At 47.9% G+C, this 20,940-nt stretch overlaps 1 protein-coding gene across 3 annotated transcripts in view; it reads left to right on the plus strand.

The window, feature by feature from the left end:
• Dpysl5 (dihydropyrimidinase like 5) overlaps positions 1-20,940 on the plus strand; it is a 63,807-nt gene that overhangs the window by 16,502 nt on the left and 26,365 nt on the right. For all 3 annotated transcript variants that reach the window (XM_010604808.3, XM_010604807.3, XM_010604806.3), the window contains exon 2: positions 1,750-2,014. In XM_010604808.3, coding sequence (XP_010603110.1) covers positions 1,754-2,014 — 261 coding nt within the window. In that variant the 5' untranslated portion in view covers positions 1,750-1,753. The remainder of the gene's footprint in view (positions 1-1,749; positions 2,015-20,940) is intronic.

Raw genomic sequence — 20,940 nt, forward strand, 5'->3', positions numbered from 1 at the left:
AAGAACCTGTGAAGAGCATACGGATCACCGTACCTCTTCTTCCCAGAGTGGACTCTGACGACCTTCCCGTTCCAACAGACGGGACTGGGTCTGAAGCCTGCCCTCCTCCTGCCGTTGCGTGACACTTTACGGGCTGCCTGTTACCTGTCATCTTCAGAACTTCCACTTGGTCCTCTTCAAATGGGGCTAACACATCCCTTTTTCCCTGCAGCCTTGCTGTGGAGATGCAGGAGAGTGCCGGGCATGTGGTGTTACCTCACTGAGAGCCACTGCCTTTGGTTCTTGGTGCCAGCAGCAAAGCTCAGGCAGGGGTCCCCTGCAAACCATTACTGCACCCCCCTTACAAGTCCTAACCTGTAGGCATGTGCAGTGAGCTTTAAGCAAACCAGTGTTGTCCTATACATTGATAGGTTGCCTGTCGCAGTGTTCCGGCATCAGTCTGCCTATTTTTCTCTTACCTGAGAGGCTTTAAAAAGTGAGGATTATGTATTTGTGCAGAGGGTTAGGTGTGTGTCTTCTTTCAGCAACCTCTGCCTCCTCCATCACTCCCCTCCTGTAATTCCTGCAGAGAGGTGGGGCCTCCCCTTTCACACTCACACCTGGGCTTGGCTTTGAAAAGGGGGTGGGGGATAAGACAGAGCCAAAGACCAGAGTAGCTGTGTCTGTCGACTGAGAACTGAACCCATTTCCAGATTATTACTTAAGAAATTAAGACTCCAGTTTTCAGTTTGTGGGACCCAAGATCCCCTGAAACATGTGCAGCTTCAGACAGTGGGCTTGTGGCTGTCCCCCTCTTCCCCAGCTCTCTGCCCTGAGCCTTCCACTCCAGCGAGCAAGTCTTTTCTCCCAGAGGTCCACATGACACCTTGCAGGCAACAGATGTTCACCGAGCGCACTTGTCACTCCCAGCCACCTGTCTCATTTCCCAGCATTCTCCGGCTGGGAGAGCACCTGGCAGTTAGGCTCAGGGGACACTGACAGCTTTCTGAGTGCTGAGATTCCTTGCCCTTCCACCCAGACGACTTGGCAAAAACTAAGCCAACTGCTCAAACCAACTGTCTAAGCTCTCCTGATAGCTCACATATCTCCTTTCCCAAGGTTCCTTCCACAGATCCTGGAGCCTTTGTATCCCAGGGCACAGCCTTCCAGTTAATGCTGAGGATGACAGAGAATGTGTTACTTCCTTTGCTCTCTGACAGCACTTCGCTATATAGCAAAGTTGAGCATTGCCCTGGACATAAAGTTGCCAGGTACACCAGAAAACATACATGGAATTGGTCTACAACTCAGTGCTTTAACTATTTTGGTTGTGTCGGAGTCCAACAGGTAGATAAGACTCCCCATTCATTATGCACCAGTTTTGAGGGTCCTCTGCTGGATGGTGGGGGTGAGGGTGGGGAAGGAGACAAAAGTGACTGAAATAATTCCACTTTGAGGTAGGTACAGAATCCAGTAGGGAGGACTTGATCTGTAAAGACTCAGAGAATCAGGGAAACTACCGAGGGGCTAGGAGGAGTGCAGCTCTGTGGCAACGCACTTGCTTGGAATGTTTCTGTGAGCTCCCGCTGTCCTCTGTGGCCACCATGTCATGATTCCCGTAAGTCCCACTGTGAGGTCAGTGGTTGTAGGACCAGCTTCCTCCCCCTCCCTGCTCGCTCTGACTGAGGAGCTTGGCTCTAATGGCATGAGCCTTGGTGACTGTGGAACTTTGAGCTTGACCTTGACCGGTTCCCCTTCTCCCCTCCATAGGAATATGCTTGCCAACTCAGCCAGCGTGCGGATTCTTATCAAGGGAGGCAAGGTGGTGAATGATGACTGTACCCACGAAGCCGACGTCTACATAGAGAATGGCATCATCCAGCAGGTGGGCCGCGAGCTCATGATCCCTGGAGGGGCCAAGGTGGTCGATGCCACCGGGAAGCTGGTGATCCCCGGAGGCATTGACACCAGCACCCACTTCCACCAGACCTTCATGAATGCCACGTGTGTGGACGACTTCTACAGTGGGACCAAGGTAATGCTCCTGCTTGCCAAAGGTGGCTTCTCAGCTTCTTTCTGCTGCTTCTGGGGCAGCCACGGATCTCTCTCTCTCTCCCTCTCTCTCTCTCTCTCTCTCTCTCTCTCACACACACACACACACACACACACACACACACACACACACACACTAGGGTCCTCTGGCAGCTGGATGGGGAATCCAGCTAGACATCAGAGGCAAAGGAGGCATTTAAGCCTGTTTTGCTGTTCCCATCACTTACCCACGGACCCAGGCCAGGAACTGACTTTATATTTTTATGTCATCTGAAACAGACCTAGAAGCAGAGGACCTGCTGGTGTTTGTTGTTGCAAAGGAAGGAAGTGTTTGGTGGATGCATTTATTCGTGATAAGCTAAATTAAATCCCCAAAGTCCACGATAGATGATAGTCACCTTTCTAGCTGGTTTCAATGGCAGAGATTGCAAAAGAGACATAAAGCTATCTTTTATTTCTTCTAATGTAGTCATTATTTTTTTTTAATAGCTTGAAAAGTACTGGTAGGTTCTCTTTTTGGTGTGACTTATTGTGGATAATATTTAACATTTACTCAGTTGGCCCTGCCTACTGTATTTTCCTAAATGCAAAATATAAAAAGTCAGACCTGTGAGATATGAATCAGGAGGAAACTGTATGTTGCAAAAAAAAAAAAAGTCTAAAACTGGGTTCTTCTTTCACTGCTCCTCTGTGCTCCAGAACCTCTGTCATTGCTGTCATTTTCCTATATTGTAGTGATCTTTCCCCTGCCAGCCTCTCCATGGACCATGGGCCCATGGCAGGCAAGGCCCGGTGTATCCCTCTGCTTTCCCTGAGCCTGCACTGACCTGGAGCTAGAGCCGCTGCCCTGTAAATATCTGCTGAATGAAGTGAATGTTGCTTGTCCCTGTGGGTCTCCGCATCCACTGGACATCAGATTCTCCTGTGCAGGTGCTTTGAACTACAGAGTCCAATCAGAATGTCGGGGGGCACACATCCCCTACCCTGGCAGCAGCCCTTGTACGGCCTGATTTTCAAAGAACTTGACCTCAAATGCTTCCTGGGAGACACAGATTCACCAGCTCCTGGCCCCTGGCTACAATCTGGTGTCCTACTTAAGCCACAGCCTCAAATCCCCATGCCCCTGTACCCTCAAATCCCATCTCCATGCTGTCTGGAGTTCTCAGGGGAGCCTCTCCCCAGCTCAGGAATCTCCCTCTGGGATTTGTTTCCTGGGGGCTCAGGTGTTCATGCTGCTAGGCAGCAGGTGATGAGGCCCCCAACCACCCCTGAGGAGCCTGACGGGGTCTTGGGCAGAAGGGGAAGGCTCCTGTGGGCCCACTCATACCAGGTGTATGGCCTGAAGGTCTCCTTGAGGCGAGGACATTCCCCCTCCGTTCTAGGGGCTGCAGAGTTGACCTCAGAAGGCTGGCAGTGAGATTTTAAATAGCCTCGACCCAGCCTGAGCGGCGGAAAAGATGCAGGCCTAATGCCCTGGCCTCTGGGCCACACCTCACCAGGACCGGGGAAGCCTCCTGAGAACTCCCCAGGCCTGCAGGTGCCACTTCACTAGTGAAGCATAAAGTTCTCATAAGCTTGGGTCCTCTTGCGGGACGCTCTAGTGGCAGTCGGGCCTTTCTGAAGGCCACCATCCCGGCCCAAGCCAGGCCAGACCTGTTTTGTCGGTGGTTATTGTCGTTGCCATTTCTGTCGCTAGCACGCCTAAGGAGAAGTGCACAGATACCGTGGCCCCTGGGTTGTTAGTTAGTTCCAGGACGTGTGACAAATGCCAAAAAATGATGGATACCAAGTGAACTGTTTGATAGCAAGTCATGAAGCAGTCAGCACTGACAGGGTCCGACTTACTCATCGAGTACCAAACAACCAACAAGTGCCAGGACGAAGTTTTCAAGTCAGAAGGTGTCCAGTATGGAGCAGTCGGGCACAGCATAGAGTCGCAGCTCCCTGTGAGTAAGCCAAGTGTCCCAAGCACCCAGAAGCCCCCCTCACCAAGGGCAAAGGTAACCCCTATTGTGACCTTTTCACTTGCTCGTTTTATGGTTGTTTTGGGATTGAACCCAGGGCCTCCGCACTGAGCTACATCTTCAGTCCTTTATTTTGAGATAGGATCTCACTGTTTCCCAGGCTGGACTCAAACATGGGATCGTCCTGCCTCAGTCTCCCAGAATACTGGGATTACAGGCCTGCACCACCCCACCACACCTGGCTCTTCCCTAATTTCTATACCATAGACTTTTTTTGTTTGTTGGACTTTTTTTTTTTTTTTTTTTTTTTTTTTTTTTTTGAGGCAGGGTCTCACTGTGTAGCCCAGGCAGGCCTCAAACTCATGGTGATCCTCCTGCCTCAGCCTCCTGAGTGCTGGGATTATAGGCATGCATCACCACACCTGGCCTATGCTATAGATTTTCAAAAATCACCCCTTGAGATATAATTCAAATACTATGTAGTTCATCAATTTAAAATATGAGTTAAGGCTGAGGGTGCAGCTCAGTGGTAGAGCACTTGCCAAGCATGCACAAGACGCTGGGTTCCAACCCCACTTTCACAAAAAAATTTTTTAAATAAATAAAGTATAAGAATCAATGGTTTTTTAGTATGTTCATCACAGACTGGCTTTGTTTGTTTATTGCTTTATATAAATTAATTTAAGCAGTATGCACTCTTGCATTGGCTTCTTTTGTCCCAAAATTCATCTGTATTTTTTTTTTTGAATCCTGAAAATTTATTTGGGAGAATATCAGATATTGATCTTTTGCTTTACAGCTCATGATAATAATCAGAAAATATACATTTTTGAAATGAAAGTCAAAAAATAATTACATATAATACATATTACAGATCTTTTCTTTACATAAAGAAAGATCTTTTCCTTACATAAGCGAAGCACTACTAAACATATACTTATGGCTCACAATTGGTGAGTGCACTAATTTTCTGTTTAAAGCTGCAGTGACTCAAATCCTCCTAGGGTAATGAAGAAAGACACTGAGAAGTGAACATTTAGGGCTACAACCATGTCTGGCTGTAAATGCATATTTTTCATCTTTCCCTATATATATATATATATATACACACACATACATACTTTATTGTCTTTATATTTCCGCTGGTTTATTATCATTAGTATACTAAATAATTATCTGAATTTATTTGGTTTCCAAAAATCTATAAAATGCATTGGGCAGTGTAAAGCAGCAAGGCTGAATAAATAGTGATTGTTGTGTCTTTTGATACAGCTGACGGCCTTCACCTGGGACTCAAAAACACTGTGGCAAACAGCATAACCATTCAATTTAAAAAAACTGACAGAATGTAAAAGTAATACTTAAGAGCTGAATTTAAAAAAAATTTTTTTTTTGGTACCAGGGATCAAGCTCCAGTCCTTGCACTTGGGAGGCAGGTGGCAGCACCGCTGAGCTAAATCCCCAGCCCCATGTTATATCCTAGAAGTGGAATTACAGGGTCACAGTATGACACACTTACATTCGGCTTACCTAATGCAGCAAAACAGTTTCCCAAACTGCTTGTGACAATTTATATTCCCAGCAGTACTGTTAGAGAGGCCACAGTAATTAACATCAATGTGACTCTGATACCCGTACCATTCCATGCTGGGGTCCTTTCTGTAGTATATTAGGACTTGCATCAAAAAGTATAGCTCAACAGTTACTGATCCTGCTTCGGGGAGCTCTTTAGTCCAGAGCTGGATACCTCGCTGTCACTGTGCTGTCTGCCAGCCTCGCAGAGGGCAGACTGGCTGTCTTTGTCTAATATTCCACATTGTCATCTTCTGGGGCCTCATTAACCAGGAGAGACAGGTTTTTTCCCTGGGAAGCTTTTGCTCTGTACAGCTGATGAAAAGCTCTGGACATGTATCTCTGCACAGGGTAACTCTTGATCTTTCCCAGGCTTCTCATCCATGGGGCCAGCTGCCTCCAGAAAACATCTGACGGCCCCTGTGTAACTGACTGTAGAGGCCCAGACCACCCAGTTCCTGCAGGCTTGGGCTGCCTTGGGCACCCCCCACTCCACATGAAGCACTGGTGTTATTTAGAGCAGAGACCCCCAAACTCCCCTGGACGCTGGAGTCACAAGGTGGACCCTATCGTATCCATCCCCTAAGCGAGGCCGTACCTGGTCCTTGTGCACCAGCCCTGCTGTTGCCTCTGCCGAGGTAACACAGCCCTTGACCCAGCCTACTCTGGGCCCCTTGAGTAGGAGCTGTGCCTCAGACCTCCCAAGAAGAGACGCCCATCTCCTTTCCACTCCTGAGTTTCCCTCTACGTTGCTGTTCTCCAGCCAAATGCTTCAGCTTCCTGTTTCCAGTAGTTCCTGGGTATCACGGGGGAGAGAAAATGCTCTCCTGTTGAAATGCTGGCTGATCGCAACTCATAGGATTCGTGATTCACACCACCTTGGCACGTGGGGAGAGGCTGCACGCACCCTGATAGGCTGCCACCAACCTGCTTAGCTCAGGCCTAGAAAGGGTGATTCACTGCAGACATCTGGGTTTATAACAGAATAATAACTCCAAGGAGAAGCTCACCGAATGATTAGCCAAGAGAGAAAGAAGGATCAAATTGCATCCTTTTGTGCTTGTCAGACAGATCTGGCAGGTCTTGAACCCCACACCCCCTCAGCTTTTACATGCTTGTCAGTTTGGCGGCAGTAGCCAGGGCTGGAAAAACAAAACAGTTGAAAGCCTGGCTTTGCCGAGAGCATCTGGGTCTCCATTGTACTCGGTCTAAAGAGATTCATCCCCAGCACTTCAGCAAATGCTCTGTGTGCCTTCGTCTTTTTCTGAGGCCGCGGCAGGCTCTGCCTGGCTCCTCTGCTCACAGCCTGGGTCACTTGTTCACTTGCTGGTCCTCCCTGCCCCGAGCACCACCAGCCCAACACCCTCAGCCCACAGGCCCTGCCTTCCAGAAGCCGTGTTCCCAGAAGATTCCAGAACCCCCTATTTGCCAACAGTGCAGCCCCCATGCTAGATGGAAGTTCCCCGTGTGGGGAGACGGGGTGAGGCTAAGGAGGGTGCCTGCTGAGCCAGCTGAGTCGGTCAAGGTCTGGCACTTTGTGCAAAGGTTGTGGGACCTGTGTTCATGTTCTGCTTCACTTACAGAGAACCATGTATTCTGTGTGTCTCCAGTACTGCACCCCGAAGTGTTCAGATGAGTTCCTGACCACCATCAAACTCTGATTCTCAAGGGCGATGAAATTTTTAGAATCACGGTGTTCTTCACCAGGGTGGTGACAGAGGGAGCGGGCACATACTGCTGGAAAAAGCTTCCTACCTGCCTTTTCTGGCTCCTTCTCCTCTGCAAATATTTTAAGAACCTCAGTCTAGGCTCTAGGCTGAAATTCCAAAGATTTTCAACCCTTAGAAACAAACTGCATGGGAACCACTTGGGGAATTTTCAACCGATGCCAGTGTCAGGTCCCAACCCAGACCAATTAAAGCAGTGTCTCTAGGCCCACCCCCCATCCGTATTTATAATAAGCATGCCCGCAATTCTATCCCTGGCAGAAGGATTATTCAGGAACTTTCTTGGCTTTTTGGAAATGCCCAGTGCCCTGGCTGTAGCCTGGCACCCATTTGACCCTCACCTTGTGTGTCAAGGCTGACAGTGGAATCCCCTTTGAAAGCGCAGGCCTGCCTTGTGTTGCCTTGCCTTGTGTTGCCTTTCTCATTTGCTTCTGTCTTCCATTCACATTTCAGGGACCTAGAATTGAGCTCCCTGGGCCCTAAGTCCCTGTACTTGCTAAGTGTCCCTGGCAGGACATTCTGCCCTTCTGTCTCTACCCTATAGAAATCATGGAGACAGAAGTTGGCAGTGGTAGAGAAGTTTGGCAGTGGAAGATTGTCTGCCAGGGGCTGTTCAGTCACGGAGATAGCATCCCATGAGCTTAAAATCAGCAGCAGTAGATATTACAAGGGAAGCCGAATCCTAATCCCTCATGGGATTGGCCTGGATCACCGATGGTGAGCCTTTAGAGCTTTCATTGATAACAAACAGCCTGCTGCAACATGCGTGCCATAGGTCCACCACCCCTGGCCTAGGGGATAGTCAGTGGCGTGGACTAGGATGGCCTGGCATGTCCCTCCCCTCATGGAGGATCCTGGCTCTCTCTCCCCTTCTCGTACCGAAGAGGACCCTGGCGCATAGCGCCCTGACATATGCCAGACTAACATACAAATGAACTCCCTTCTGTGCCCTCCCTGCCAACATTCTTACCAAGGATCCCATTTACTCATTGGGTCGACTATTTTTGGCCATGAAATATTCTCCCTTGGAATTAAATGCTTTGAATGCTGTTCACTTCCTTTCTTCTTTTTCGTGGATTCCAGTATTCTGTCCATTTCTGTTTAATTCTGTCTAAAATCTTTCCAGGCTTTAAGCTCTGCGACAGTACTTTCTGTTCATGGGGATCCAGACTCCTATGGTGCTGCTTCTTCACAGGTTTCACAAGTTCATGTATTTCTTCATTCTTGTGCAAAGCTAGAGGGGGCCTTAGAATGCAACCTGCACGCACACGATAGGAGTCCCAGAGAGGATGAGTACATTACTCTTGCCAGTATCGATGAATACTTCACACTGCGGTACAGAATACGCATAAAATAAATGTCCCCAGGTGGGGTCTGCCTTGAATCCTCACCTTGAGGATTGAATCCTTGAATCTTTGAGTTCTCACAGTGAATCCTCCCATGTCAGATCTCTGGCCAGAATCTCTCTCGGTAGGAAGAGCCCAGCCCTGGCTGAGTTCACCTGGTCAGCTCCCTTTCTTCAAGTCACTATGCCTAGATCATCTGGTCACAGATAAGGTCTCCCATCTACTCACCAGGTCCCTCCTTCACTTAGTAAGAGGGGAACATGAGGGGATCACACCAGGGTGTGGATCACTGGGGTCCTCTTAGAATTCTTCCTAGGAATTACAAGCACAACCAGCCTATAGCCATTTGCCCTGGAACATCTCCACTCTCTGAAGTTGTTTTAACAACTTAAACCTATTGAAGATTCCACAGTTATCTTTCACAATCACAAATCCCTTAGCCGCTTTCACCTCCCAGCTCTCCCTCCACCCCACGCCATGCCCCTGCTTGAGCACCTGCAGTGGCTCCCTATTGTCCAAGACAGCAAGTCTGGGTTCCTGGATCTTCACCCTGGGCCAACTCCCGATGTGACTTCGCGCTCACTCTGGCCATCCGGCTCTCATGGCCACTCTCGCTCCCTGCTGCCATCTTCCCCACCCCCTTCTGGAGCCGCCCCCACACCCCCCACACCCTGTCATTCCGTTCTGGCCACACTGCAGCCCACCTCCCGGAGCCCACTTCCCTCCAGCTGACATTTTTTGTCATCCCTGGGGCCTTTAGATTGTTTCCTCCGGGGGTGAGTTTGTCTTGACTGAGGTTGAAGACTGAGAGGCAGAGACCATGGTTTCTGTTTAACTTGTGGCTCCCCGAGGATGTGTGCTAAACTTAACCAGGGACATCCGCGCAGTGCCTGTTGGGCATAGGAGCAGAGGCAGGGAATTTGAATTTCAGCTCCGCCTTCACTGGCTCTGTGATTTGGGCAATAGCTCCCTATTGATAAATTCCCTTATCTGGAAAGTGGAGATTGTAATAGTCCTTTGTGTGCATTGACTAAGTGTTTGTAAAGAACTTGAAATAGTACTTCGTGCTTATTAAGCATTGTATGAATGTTAAATAAATCATGTTGGTTAGGGCTGGGGATTTAGCTCAGTGGCTCCACCGCCTGCCTCGCAAGCTCAGGGACCCGAGTTCGATCCCTGGTACCAAAAAAAAAAAAAATCATGTTGGTTGAAGACAAATCCTTTGAACACCCATTGTGCAGCTCCCACATAAGCCTTCATGTTATGCTGTTAAGCATCAGTTGGCAACTAAAAACTTGGATTTCATTTCTACCATTGGGGTTGACTGTTTTCAATTTCAAGCAGAGTTCTGATAGTAATGGTGATCATTTCTAGGTAATGTTCTCTCTTTTTCTCTTAAAAGCAGACAATGCCAGTTATAAGCGCTGCAGGGATCAGGAGCTATTTAAAGATTTCCTGTCTCAAACCAGTTGTCTTGCTTAACAAAACCTTGCCGGCAACTTTCCTCCACCTTTACATCAATTGGCAGTCCAGAATGTAGGCCAGGCCGAGATCCCTCTTAGAAAAATGAGAGAGATCTGTCAGTTCTTTCACAGTCTTACATCTAACAATGGAAATAACCAGGCAGCTCCTCAGCTCCCAGGAGAAAAGAGTATTTGCTGAGGATTTATCAGTGCAAAGAGATCATTGCATCTTGGCTTCAGAATAGAAACAAGCACACTGCCCTGTGTGCGTCTTGGATACCTTTCGTGTCATGCACAAGCTCTGTATTTTGCTTTCATCTGCTGGAGTTTAAAAAAAAAGGAGGAAGAAAAGGACATCATGGTACCACGTGTGCACTTCCGTGACACATATTACACACGACGATGTGTTTTTCCTCCTCTCTCCCCTTTTATCTTTTCTTAAAACCTGAATAGTTTTTAATATTTCAAAAAAAAATGTTTGAATGTGGCCTTGTGGATAACCTCAAAAAACCTGAGTTGAAAATGTGCATTGTCCCAAACCTGTGAAGCTGCCTCACTCCTATGCTGAACACAAGGGATCCGTCTTTGCAGGGATTAGTGACAAGCAGGGACAAAGGGTCGATGGTGGATCTTTTCCCTGGCATGCTTTCAGCTTCGTGGTTCCCAAATGTATTTTTACCACTTCTGATTCTTTCTTATTTCTTGTTAATTACAACTTAAAAGCTCTAAGGGTACTTAGTGACAGTATGAAGATAAAACTATGAAACAACTATAGTAAGAACTTCCTCTGACCAGTACTTAACTGCTTATTCTATGTGTGCATTCACGCCCATGGGCCTCTGCACACGCCTTCATTTGCACGCGCAATTTTAGAGCTGTGGGTTCCACTAGAGATTAGTGTGTCTAAGTCTTCATCTCTAGATAACTGTCCTGTTTAGATTTAAACTCTACATGTATTCTCAGTTAATACTCAAAAATAAAACTGAACTTGCTCTATGTTGGTTAGCTCTGTTCTTGGGAAGAATACAAACAAAAAGTAGAAGGCCATAATTAGGTAGCGTGGGAAGCTATTTTGTGTTTTTAATTTATATCTTACTTTTTAAAATAACTTGATTGAGGTATCATGAGATACAATAAGCAGCACATTTTAGTGTTGTTGTTGTTTTTTTGAGACAGGGTCTCACTGTAGTTGAGCCTGACCTGGAACTCACTATGTAGCCCAGGTTGGTCTTGAACTCACAGCAATCCTCCTGCCTCAGCCTCCCGAGTGCTGGGATTACAGGTGTGCGCCACGACGCCCGGCTAGCAGCACATTTTAAAATATAGGGTTTGGTACATTTTGACATACATACCTTAAAGCCATTATAATTACTGTAATAAATATATCCATTGAGGCTGCACCAGTTTCTTTGCGTTCCTGTAACCTTTCCTTCCTTTGGACACTGCCCCTGTTCCAGGTGACCACAGATCTGTTTTTGGTCTCTATAAAGTGGTTTGCATTTTCTAGCAGTTTTATATACATGGAAGGGTGCAATATGTATTCCATTTTTCTTTCCCTCAGCATTATTAAGTTTTGGTCGATTATAGATAATGCTGCTGTGAACATTCGTGTCCCTAAGTTGTATGGACACAACATACCATTTCCTTTGGGCAGTCACACAGTGGCTGTGAGTTTAGCCTTCTGAGAAATTGCCAAACAGGTTTCCAAATCAGTGGTAACAATTCATATTGCTTCTCCACAATCTTTGCTGCCCCTTGCTACAGTCAATCTTTTTAATTTTAGCCGTTCTAATCCGATGTGCTGTGGTATCTCATTGTGCCTTTAATTTGCATCCCCCTGATGACTAATGCGGAACCCTTTTACATTTGTTTGCCTCTGTGTGTCTTGTCTTCTCGCCTTTTGCCCATGTTTTAATTGAGTTGTTGGTCTGCTTTTTATCAGATTGTAAGAGTTGCTTATGCAGCCCAGTCACAAGTCTTCTGTTGAATGTGTTTTGCAAATATTTTCTTCCAGTCTGTTACTTAACCTTTTCATTTTCTTAACACTGTCTTCTAAAGTGCAAACATTTTGGAGTCAAGTGTATTCATTCTTCTTTCCTTTCATGCTTTTAGCAGTATAATCAGGAAACTTCTACTAAGTCTGAGGTCATTGAGATTTTCTCCTATATTTTCTGTCTTGGCCCACGTTCTGTTGCGAAAACCAAATATCACAAACAGGCTAATTTGTAAAGGATAAGATGTATTGAGCTCTCAGTTCTGGAGTCTGGGAAGCCCAAGACCACCACACCGGCATCTGGTGAGGGCCTTCTCGCTGAGCATAACACGGTGAAAGGCATCACACAGCAAGACAAAGCAAGATTGTTGATCTTCCTCTTCTTACAAAGCCAATAACACCATCCTGGGGACCGCTTGCCTGACTTCATTTAATCTTTTGGTTTTTTGGGTTTGTTTTTTTTTTGGTACCAACGAATCGAACTTGGGTCCTTGCGCTTGTGAGGTAGGCGGCTGCACCACTGAGCTAGATCCCCAGCCCTGACTTCATTTAATCTTAATTACTTTCCAGGGCCCTGCCACCGAAATCATCAGCGTATGAATACAGGGAATGCATACGAACTTTTGAGAAACTTCTTGTTTTTTTTTTTTCTAGAAGTTCTGTCATTTTAGCCTTTACGTTCAGTTCTGTGGTACATTTTAAGGTGTGCTTTTTGTTTTTGAGGCCAGTCTCACTAAGTCAGAGTTGCCCAAGCTGGGCTCAGATTTGCTGTCCTGCTGCTCAGCCTCCCAGGACTCCTGTAATCGCAGGCAATGCACCACCATGCCCCATTTAAGTTAATTTTTATATATGGCACATGGTAAAGATTAATGTTCAGTTTTTTCTCATATGTCCAGTCATTTTTTCCAGCACCACTTGTTGAAAAGATTATATCCCTCGTCAAAAATCAGTTGACCACATATATATGGTCTGTTTCTGGGATCTCCTTTCTAGTCACTTAGTCTAGGGCTGGGGATTTAGCTCAGTGTCCGCCACCTGCCTCGCAAACGCAAGGTCCCAAGTTCAATCCCCGGTACAAAAAATGAAGTATTCAGTCACTCAGTCTGTTTATCTATCTTTACATTAGTTCTGCACTCCCTTGATTGCTGTAGCTTTACAGTAAGTCTTGAAGGCAGGTAGTGTAAGCCCTCCCACTTTGTTCTTCATTTTCCAAGTCCTTTGGGAAGATCCATATCCTCAGAAGCAGCCATTTTTGGTTCAGGCTCTTACACTAAAAACTTAAGAGAACTGTGAAAGTACAAGAATGAAGCACCTGATAAACATTCTAGGGCCTTAGCGTGGTCCCCTCCACTTGGCCAGAAGTTAAGAATTTTCTGTAAAGCTTTTCAAGTTACTTAGAGGGGGAAAAAAAACTATGCCAATGATGTACCAGGCATGATCAAAGTATACAATGAATGTTTAAATGAAAACAGTTTATTAGACACATTGCTGTTAATCCCCTTGAAACATTCTTCTGCTCTTTGAACACACTTATTATTCCTGCCACTTTCTGAAGCAGTTCTGGAAGTCCTCTTCCATGTCTTTACGAGATGTGATAAAAAATACAGTGAATGCTACTGCTGCGTGCCCTCCAGGACAGGCTTCTGACAGCACGACCATGTGTCCTCACCCGCCTTACTCACCAGACCTGGCACCATGGGACTTCTGCCTTTTCCCCAAAGCAAAATGACCATGAAAGGCAAATGTTTGGAATTGATTCGGGCCATTGAGGCGGCCACAACAGTGTTAACTAAAGACACTCATGAAAGAGGACTTCCAGGACTGCTTCAGAAAGTGGCAGGAGCTGGGTGTGGTGACGCACGCCTGTAATCCCAGCACTCGGGAGGCTGAGGCAGGAGGATCGCTGTGAGTTTGAGGCAAGCCTGGTCTACATAGTGAGTTCCAGGTCAGTCTCAACTACATAATGAGACCCTGACTCAAAAAACCGAAAAAAGGGGCAGGAATGATAGGCTAAGTGTCTTTGAGGTGAAAGGAAGTATTTCAGGAGGAATTAATGGCAATGTGTTTTTTTACTGTGACAGTTTTTTTTTTAATGTAAACATCCATCATATTTTTAATCACTTCTCATAAGTGTGTGGTTTTCACATAATGTAAAGGGAGACAACATCATGGGGGAGAATTTGCTCTGCTCCCTCTTTGCCTTATGTTTAGGGTTAGTGGAGAGAGGGTAGGTGTTAGTCTGGGGGTCCTGAGTAAACTGAAATTCTAACCGCGAGCCATGACTGCCCTTTCCTCTTCCCTCTGGCAGCTGTCCATTCCTTGTGGTCTCCGTTCTTTCCACTGAGCTTCTCTTTTCAGTTTTGCTGCCTCGACTCTCCCTGTGCCAGGCATAACACACAGGCGCCTAGGAGAGCACTCTGGCTCTGAGTCTCTGAGCCCCTACTCACTTGCTATCGGAGTCCATTTTTCCTGCCTTGAGGGTCAGCACAGTTTCAGAGTGGGACACCGTCAGCCCCTCATGGGCTCAGCATCTGGCCCCATGCGGCCCCCATGGGGTCTGAAGTTTTGACTTTCTTCCGCATGCTGCCATGGAGATGCACCTGTGTCATTCGGCCTGGACCTCAGGTCCACTGGGCGGAGCGCACCTGTATCCATTGTGCACCCCCTGTGATATGTGAAGCCCCGCAGGTCAGGTCTTGCTGTCCTTGCTCCACAGGTGGGAAGCTGGGCCCAGAGGTGGCGTAACCTCCAGGCTAACAAATGTAGGACAAGTGCGCTGCCTCCCACCACCTGGCGGCCCCCACGCCTCCACACGTGTCCAGGCCCTTGGCAGCTTCATGGCGCTGTCACCACCTGGCTGTGGGACTAGAGTGAGGGCGAGGAGCGAGTGGGGTTCGTGTTGCTTTCTAGACCGCTTTTCCAGCCCTCCTCGCTGGCAGCAGTGTGCAGCCTGGACCTTTACCTGGAGCATGGATTCCGTGGGTCCTCCAGGCCCGCTGGCCTGTGAACTTGCCCGCTCTGTGACTGGAAGGGGCTTTGCTGAGGAGGTGAATGACGAAGAGCCTCTCTGTTTCAGAATGGTTTCTGTGGGCGCTGGCTCCCAGGCACTGGCAGCCACGCTCTCTGTGAGGATCATCTCCAGTCTCCATGGTAACTGCATGTCGCGCGACAGTCTGCTCGGTGCTGGGGCTTTGTATTAAACACAATGAATTTAAATTGGATGCTCAGCAGTGAAGATAATCATTCTGGATTAGAGAGAAGCCTGGAGCTCTTCATTTCATAATTTTAAATGTTGGCACAATTCTCAGGTTTAGCCCTGTCATTCAAGCCCCTGCCACACCTACCCTTCGTGTCTGAGCTGTAGCAAGGTCCCAGTCCACTTGGGCTTTGAAGAATCTTGGAACTGGGGAGCCCCTGGGTCAGGCCAGGCTACCCTGAGCCAGGAAGGAGCAGCCCAACAGAAAGGAGCCTGGCTGTGTGACGTCTGCCCTCTGAGTCCCCATTTTTCTGCCTGTAAGATCAGAAGAATACCCCCACCCTCTAGTCATTTTTTATGTTGACGAAGTACACATAACAAAACTCCACATCAAGCGTCTGGGTGTATAATTCTGAGGGACTAAGCAGGCTCGCGTTGAGCAGCCAACACCACCATCCATCCCCGAGCCTTTCCACTTCCTCAGGAAACGCGGACTCCTTGTTCCCTCTTCTCTCTGCCAGCCAGCATTCTACTTCCTGTCTCCGTGAATCTGCCCCCGCCAGGTCCCTCCTATAGGAGAAACCATAACAATATCTTTTGTAACCAACTTACCGCACTTGGCATAGCGTCATCGGGACGTGTCCACACCGCCACGTGTGTCAGAACCTCCTTCCTTGTCTTTGAAAGCTGAGTGATGTTCCGTTCTATCTGCAGACCACGTTTTGCTTGTCCGTTCACCCAGGGTGGGGATTTGGGTTGCTCCCACCCTTTCACTGCTGAGTTCTCTCAATGTGGGTGTATCCATACCTGTTTGCATCCCTGTTTTTAATTACAGAGTCGTTCGGGGGATCAGATAAGGTATGAATACTAAGAACACGACACACAGTAGGCCCTCAGTATTAATTGCTCTTCTAAAGTTAAACCCAGGAGTGTGATACCCGCATGCTAGCAGCCTGCTTCTGTATCTGGGCACTTGTTGGTCTGACAGTCTGGGAATGAATTCATTCTAGGATTTAAAGGAAATGTCTTCACGTTACTTGGGAATGTGCATCGTGTTTCACCATCAAAACCATGCTTGCTTTCATATCTCTCCCATCAATTGATATTCATGTATTCCTATTTCCAAAATGAAAAAACTGTCAGCACTGTTGTGTGTACTCCTTGTCAGTGGTCTATTTTAAGAGCACCCCAGAGAGACCCTGGAGCTGGGGTGGGAGGGTTCCATGCTGTAGGTTCTGTGCTTAGTTACAGATGCAACGGGATCCAGCCTGTCTCTATCACAGGAAACATGGGGCTTGGAGTAAAAATACCTGGAGCATCGCCATGCCTGGTCCCTAAATAGCTGAGATGATGACAGTGACTGTCACACGTACTGGCTGTGAAGATTAAAAGAGGGAAGTGCAGCGCTGCCGTGCTGACAGCCAACTCCTGGCGGGGCTGACTTGCAGCTCTAGGGAGATTCTCTGTGGGTCTGATTTTATCCAGAACCATCAATGAAGAGTACCCCTTGCCACCTAGGAGCTCTTCAGGGTCGAAAACCCCAGACCTTGGAATCATCTTTTCCTAGGTGTCCCCAGAAATGAGGCCTTCCAAGCTCTGACTGGTGGTTTAGCCAGCTCCTCTGTGCAGAGAATCCATGGGGAAAGTGAGTAGGGTCGAGAGCCTCTGACCAGCCTCCTCCTGATCATGTGGGATGGGCCACTGCCAGGTGTGCTCTTGATGGCAAGCCACGGCTGCCGGAGCAGGAAGGTAGGATTTCACAAGGACCCACAGAGTGTCTTAGTTACTTTTACTCATTGCTGAGACAGAATACTTGACACCCAAAGTTAAAGGAGGAGAGGTTTATTTAGCTCACTGAACAGGTTTCAGGGTGCCACATGGCAGAGGAGAAACAGTTCATGGTGAGCAGAAGGAAAGCAAGCAAGGGACAACTACAGCTCTTTTATCCTTTGTGTCTTATCCAGGCTAACTAGGACAGGCAGCACTCACACCCTTATCCTAGCGCCCTTGATCCTAGCACTGCACCGTATCAATCCCAGCATCCCACACTCCAGCCACCTCTGAAAAAGCCCCACCTATGCCCCCATGGGGCTTTGAGGGGGACATCTGGACACAGACTATAACACAGAGCTGCTTCTCACATGGCTGCAGTTGGTTTGGTGTGCATCTGTTGACCGACAGGTTTTTGATGTACTCATTGTCCCTGAGACACAGAAAGGACCCTGGTATCCTTCCCTGCGGGGAGCAGGAGCTGGGGGCTTCCAGGAAGCGGCTGCATCTTAAGTTCTAGGCCACTTCTTCCGGAAGCCAGTGTGCCCAGGGAATGTCTGTGCCTTGGCAGAAGGGTGGTTTGGCTTCCATGACCACATGCCAGTCTGGGCTTCCTCTTGGAGATTTCTTCCCAGTCTCCCTCTCGGTCTGTCTTCATCTTGATCATCCTTTCATGGTTGCCTCTAAGGGCCTCACTCCAGATTGTCTTCTCTGCTTAGCCCCCCTCTCTTCCCAGGGACGCTGTTAAGGATGATTCCCCTGTTTGTAGCTAGAGCCCAGACACCTGTGCCTCTCCCCAAAGGTGCCCAAACCCAACACACCCACCACTGGGACACATCCTGTGCCTCTTCCAGGGACAGCTCCTTCAGGGAGTGGCGTCCCATCCACCAAGCTGGGGCTTCCTCACCCAACACCAGAGGCGCCTTCGTGGTACAGCCAGAATGCCAATCCAGGTTTTTAGCTTTCTCGGGCCTCTGGCAGCACCCCTAACTTCGCCATACCCCTTCCTACCCTGTGTGTCCTGCCCACCTTCCAGCTCACAGTCTCCCTGCCCTGAGCCGACCTTTCCTTCTTCTGGTCTCCTGGACTCCGTAGTCTCCACTTTCACTGAGGAATATAGTGTAGTGGCTGCCTTGTACTCTCACGGTATTCTGAAGTCATTTCTGTTGTTTAAAAATTAACTTCTTTTCCTGTTTGCCAGCTGGACTCTGAGCACCATAAGGTGTTTACATCTCTCGCTTCTCCCGGAGCACCTGCTACACAGCACAGAGGGCCCAGGGAGCGTATTAGGTCAGCAGTCAGCACGGCTTGCTGGGCTCCCACTATGGGCCGGGCCGGGCTGGCTGCTTTGTCCCCACTGTCTCCACCTCTTCTCAGAGCAACCCCACCAGCGATGTGCTGTTCCCCCTTTTGTAAGACGGAGTTCAAAGTGGTTACACGACTTCCTCCAGTGCTAATAAGCGACAGAGCTGAGATTTAAACCTAGATCTGCCCGCCTTAAAGTCCGATTCATGCCACTGTACTATTTTGCTTCCAATCCAGACTTGAGGGACTGAAACCACTTACCGGCCCAATTATGTAAATACAGGATGACCAAATATCGCAACTCTTTTGTTAATTTTTATAAGATAGCAGGAAACGTTAAAATGACGATTTTATCAAATGTATTCAATACAAGAATCAACTGGTTGAATGACACCTACCGAGTGACTCAGGATAATTTGTATGTAAACAAACGCAACAAACACGCTGCCCAAATGACACTTGGAGTAAGCTGTTAAGTGGTTAAGTGGCAGGAAAGTGTTGTTCTCCTAAAATGTGTCGTGGATTGATATTGCCTGTTTCCTGAAAGCTGAGAGAACAGAGTGTGAGTTTTTCATGTGCCAGTGTTTGTGTGAGAGCACTGGGAGGGGGTCCCTCACCTAGCACATGTGGGAGAGACCACAGACCCGGAAAGAGAGGAATTTGGGAATGCTCTTAGTCACACGTGCGCAAGCTAGAGAAAACCCGTCCAGCAGACTGTCTGTATCCGCCACCATAGACTTGGGAGCTGTGCACAGCAAAGGAGCAGAGAGGAGCCCTTGAGGACCGCGAGAAAAAGGCTTTGAAAGAGGATTGGGGTGACTCAGGAGCACTAGTCAGCGTTTGAGCCATCTTGACAGAGGGCAAGTGACTCAGGTCCTCGGCCCAGTGTGAGTTGCTGGAGTTGGCAGGAAAGCCCAGGATGTGCTGTCAGAGCCTGGTTGCTCCGCGCCAGCCAGTGCAAATGATGAGCCGGAGGAAGGAAGGGCTTTGCAGGCCCCAGAGCAAAAGGCAAATGTGGAGCTCCTCATTTTGAAGGATTCTTGACTGTGATAGCAGAAAATCAGACCAGGCTCAGAGGCCTTCTGAGTGCAGCTGCATGGCCACTGCCCATGAAGCTGGCCTGGCTGGTGGGCTTGCATCTCAGGGTGTGAGAGGTTTTCGCTGCATGCCAGGCTCATTTCTTTGCTCTGTGCATGTGTCATTGCATCTGATGAGATGCTCAGGCCCTTCTCTCAGGATCTAGCTTCCCAGAGCACCTGGGAGCACAGACAGAAACCCTGAAGGCAAAGGAAGCTACTCTGTGCAAGCAAGAAATTACTGAGCTGCTAATCTTTTTTTTCTCTCTTGTACTTAGGGAGGATGTCAGTAAAAAATGGAAAGTAATTTTATTGCGAAAAGAGAAAGAAGTGGCTCAGCAATTCTCAGAAGAAGCAGATCATCTGAACAAATGATGGCTTTCCCAAAGGCATAAAGAAATGTGGAAATGTTTGTACTTTGCTTGCTGGTTTACAAAGCACATTTGTCTGTTTTCTGTTGCTATTGCAAAATAACTGAGACTGCATACTTTATTGAGAAAAGAGGTTTATTTTGGCTTATGATTCTGAAAGGCAAGGGCCTACATCTGGTGGTAGCCTTGTGGGCAGAGTCTTGAGGTTGTGCAGGGCATCAGATGGCAAGAGACAGGGAGAGTGTGTGTGTGTGTGTGTGTGTCCTCTAGCGTTTCTCCTTCCAGTAGAGTATTCAGTCATGGAGGTTCCACCCTGAGGACTTTGTCTGACATTATGCAAAGGCCCCAGGTCCTAGCATCATAGTCAGTTTAAGTGTCCATCCTCCTACTACTGCACAAGGAAGATTAAATCTTAACACAGAACCTGTGGAGGAACGCACTCAAAACATCTCCAAACCATAGCAAATCCAAATACTTGGCATTTGATTCCTGGTGCAGTTTCCCCCTTTAGAGGTTGAGTTTTCCTCAACTCACACATCTAGACAGTAACAGATCCTGCTCTTCTAAGTCTAGTTGTCACCTCTAACACACACCTGCTCTCCACACACCTGCATGGAAATATGGTCTAGGCAGCCTCTCCCTTTTTCCAGTGAAAACCTGATGGCTTGGCTCTGGCCCACTGCCTTCTCAACAGCAGAATGCAGATCTGTGCCTTGACCTGTTGGTTCGTGGTCTTAGGATGAGGGAGGAGAGGGTGCTGAAGGAGGTGGAAGAAACCACTGCTATAGGAACTTCAGTGAAACATGGTTGGATCCGTGGCAGTGGGGAAGATGGTAAGAGAATGATTTCAAAGATCTTTGTCCTGATGAAGCCAGGAAAGATCACCACATTGATCTCTCCGACATCGTACTGTCAGCAAACAAATCATATCTGAATGTCCTATCTGCAATGAAACTATCTGAGATGTTTTTCCAACTTGCTGAGCAGGTCCCTGGTTCATATGGAAACCCCCACATGCTCCATGGTGGCCTGGTGAAATTCTGAAGCATAAAGATGACATTTGCAAAAGGCCGAGGTTGAATTCTAGTATGAGTTCCTGCTCTTTGCTTAATTTATGCTAGAAACT

The sequence above is a fragment of the Fukomys damarensis genome, unplaced genomic scaffold (assembly GCF_012274545.1).
Source record: "Fukomys damarensis isolate Sample0158 unplaced genomic scaffold, DMR_v1.0_HiC HiC_scaffold_2, whole genome shotgun sequence".
Classification (NCBI taxonomy): Eukaryota; Metazoa; Chordata; class Mammalia; order Rodentia; family Bathyergidae; genus Fukomys; species Fukomys damarensis.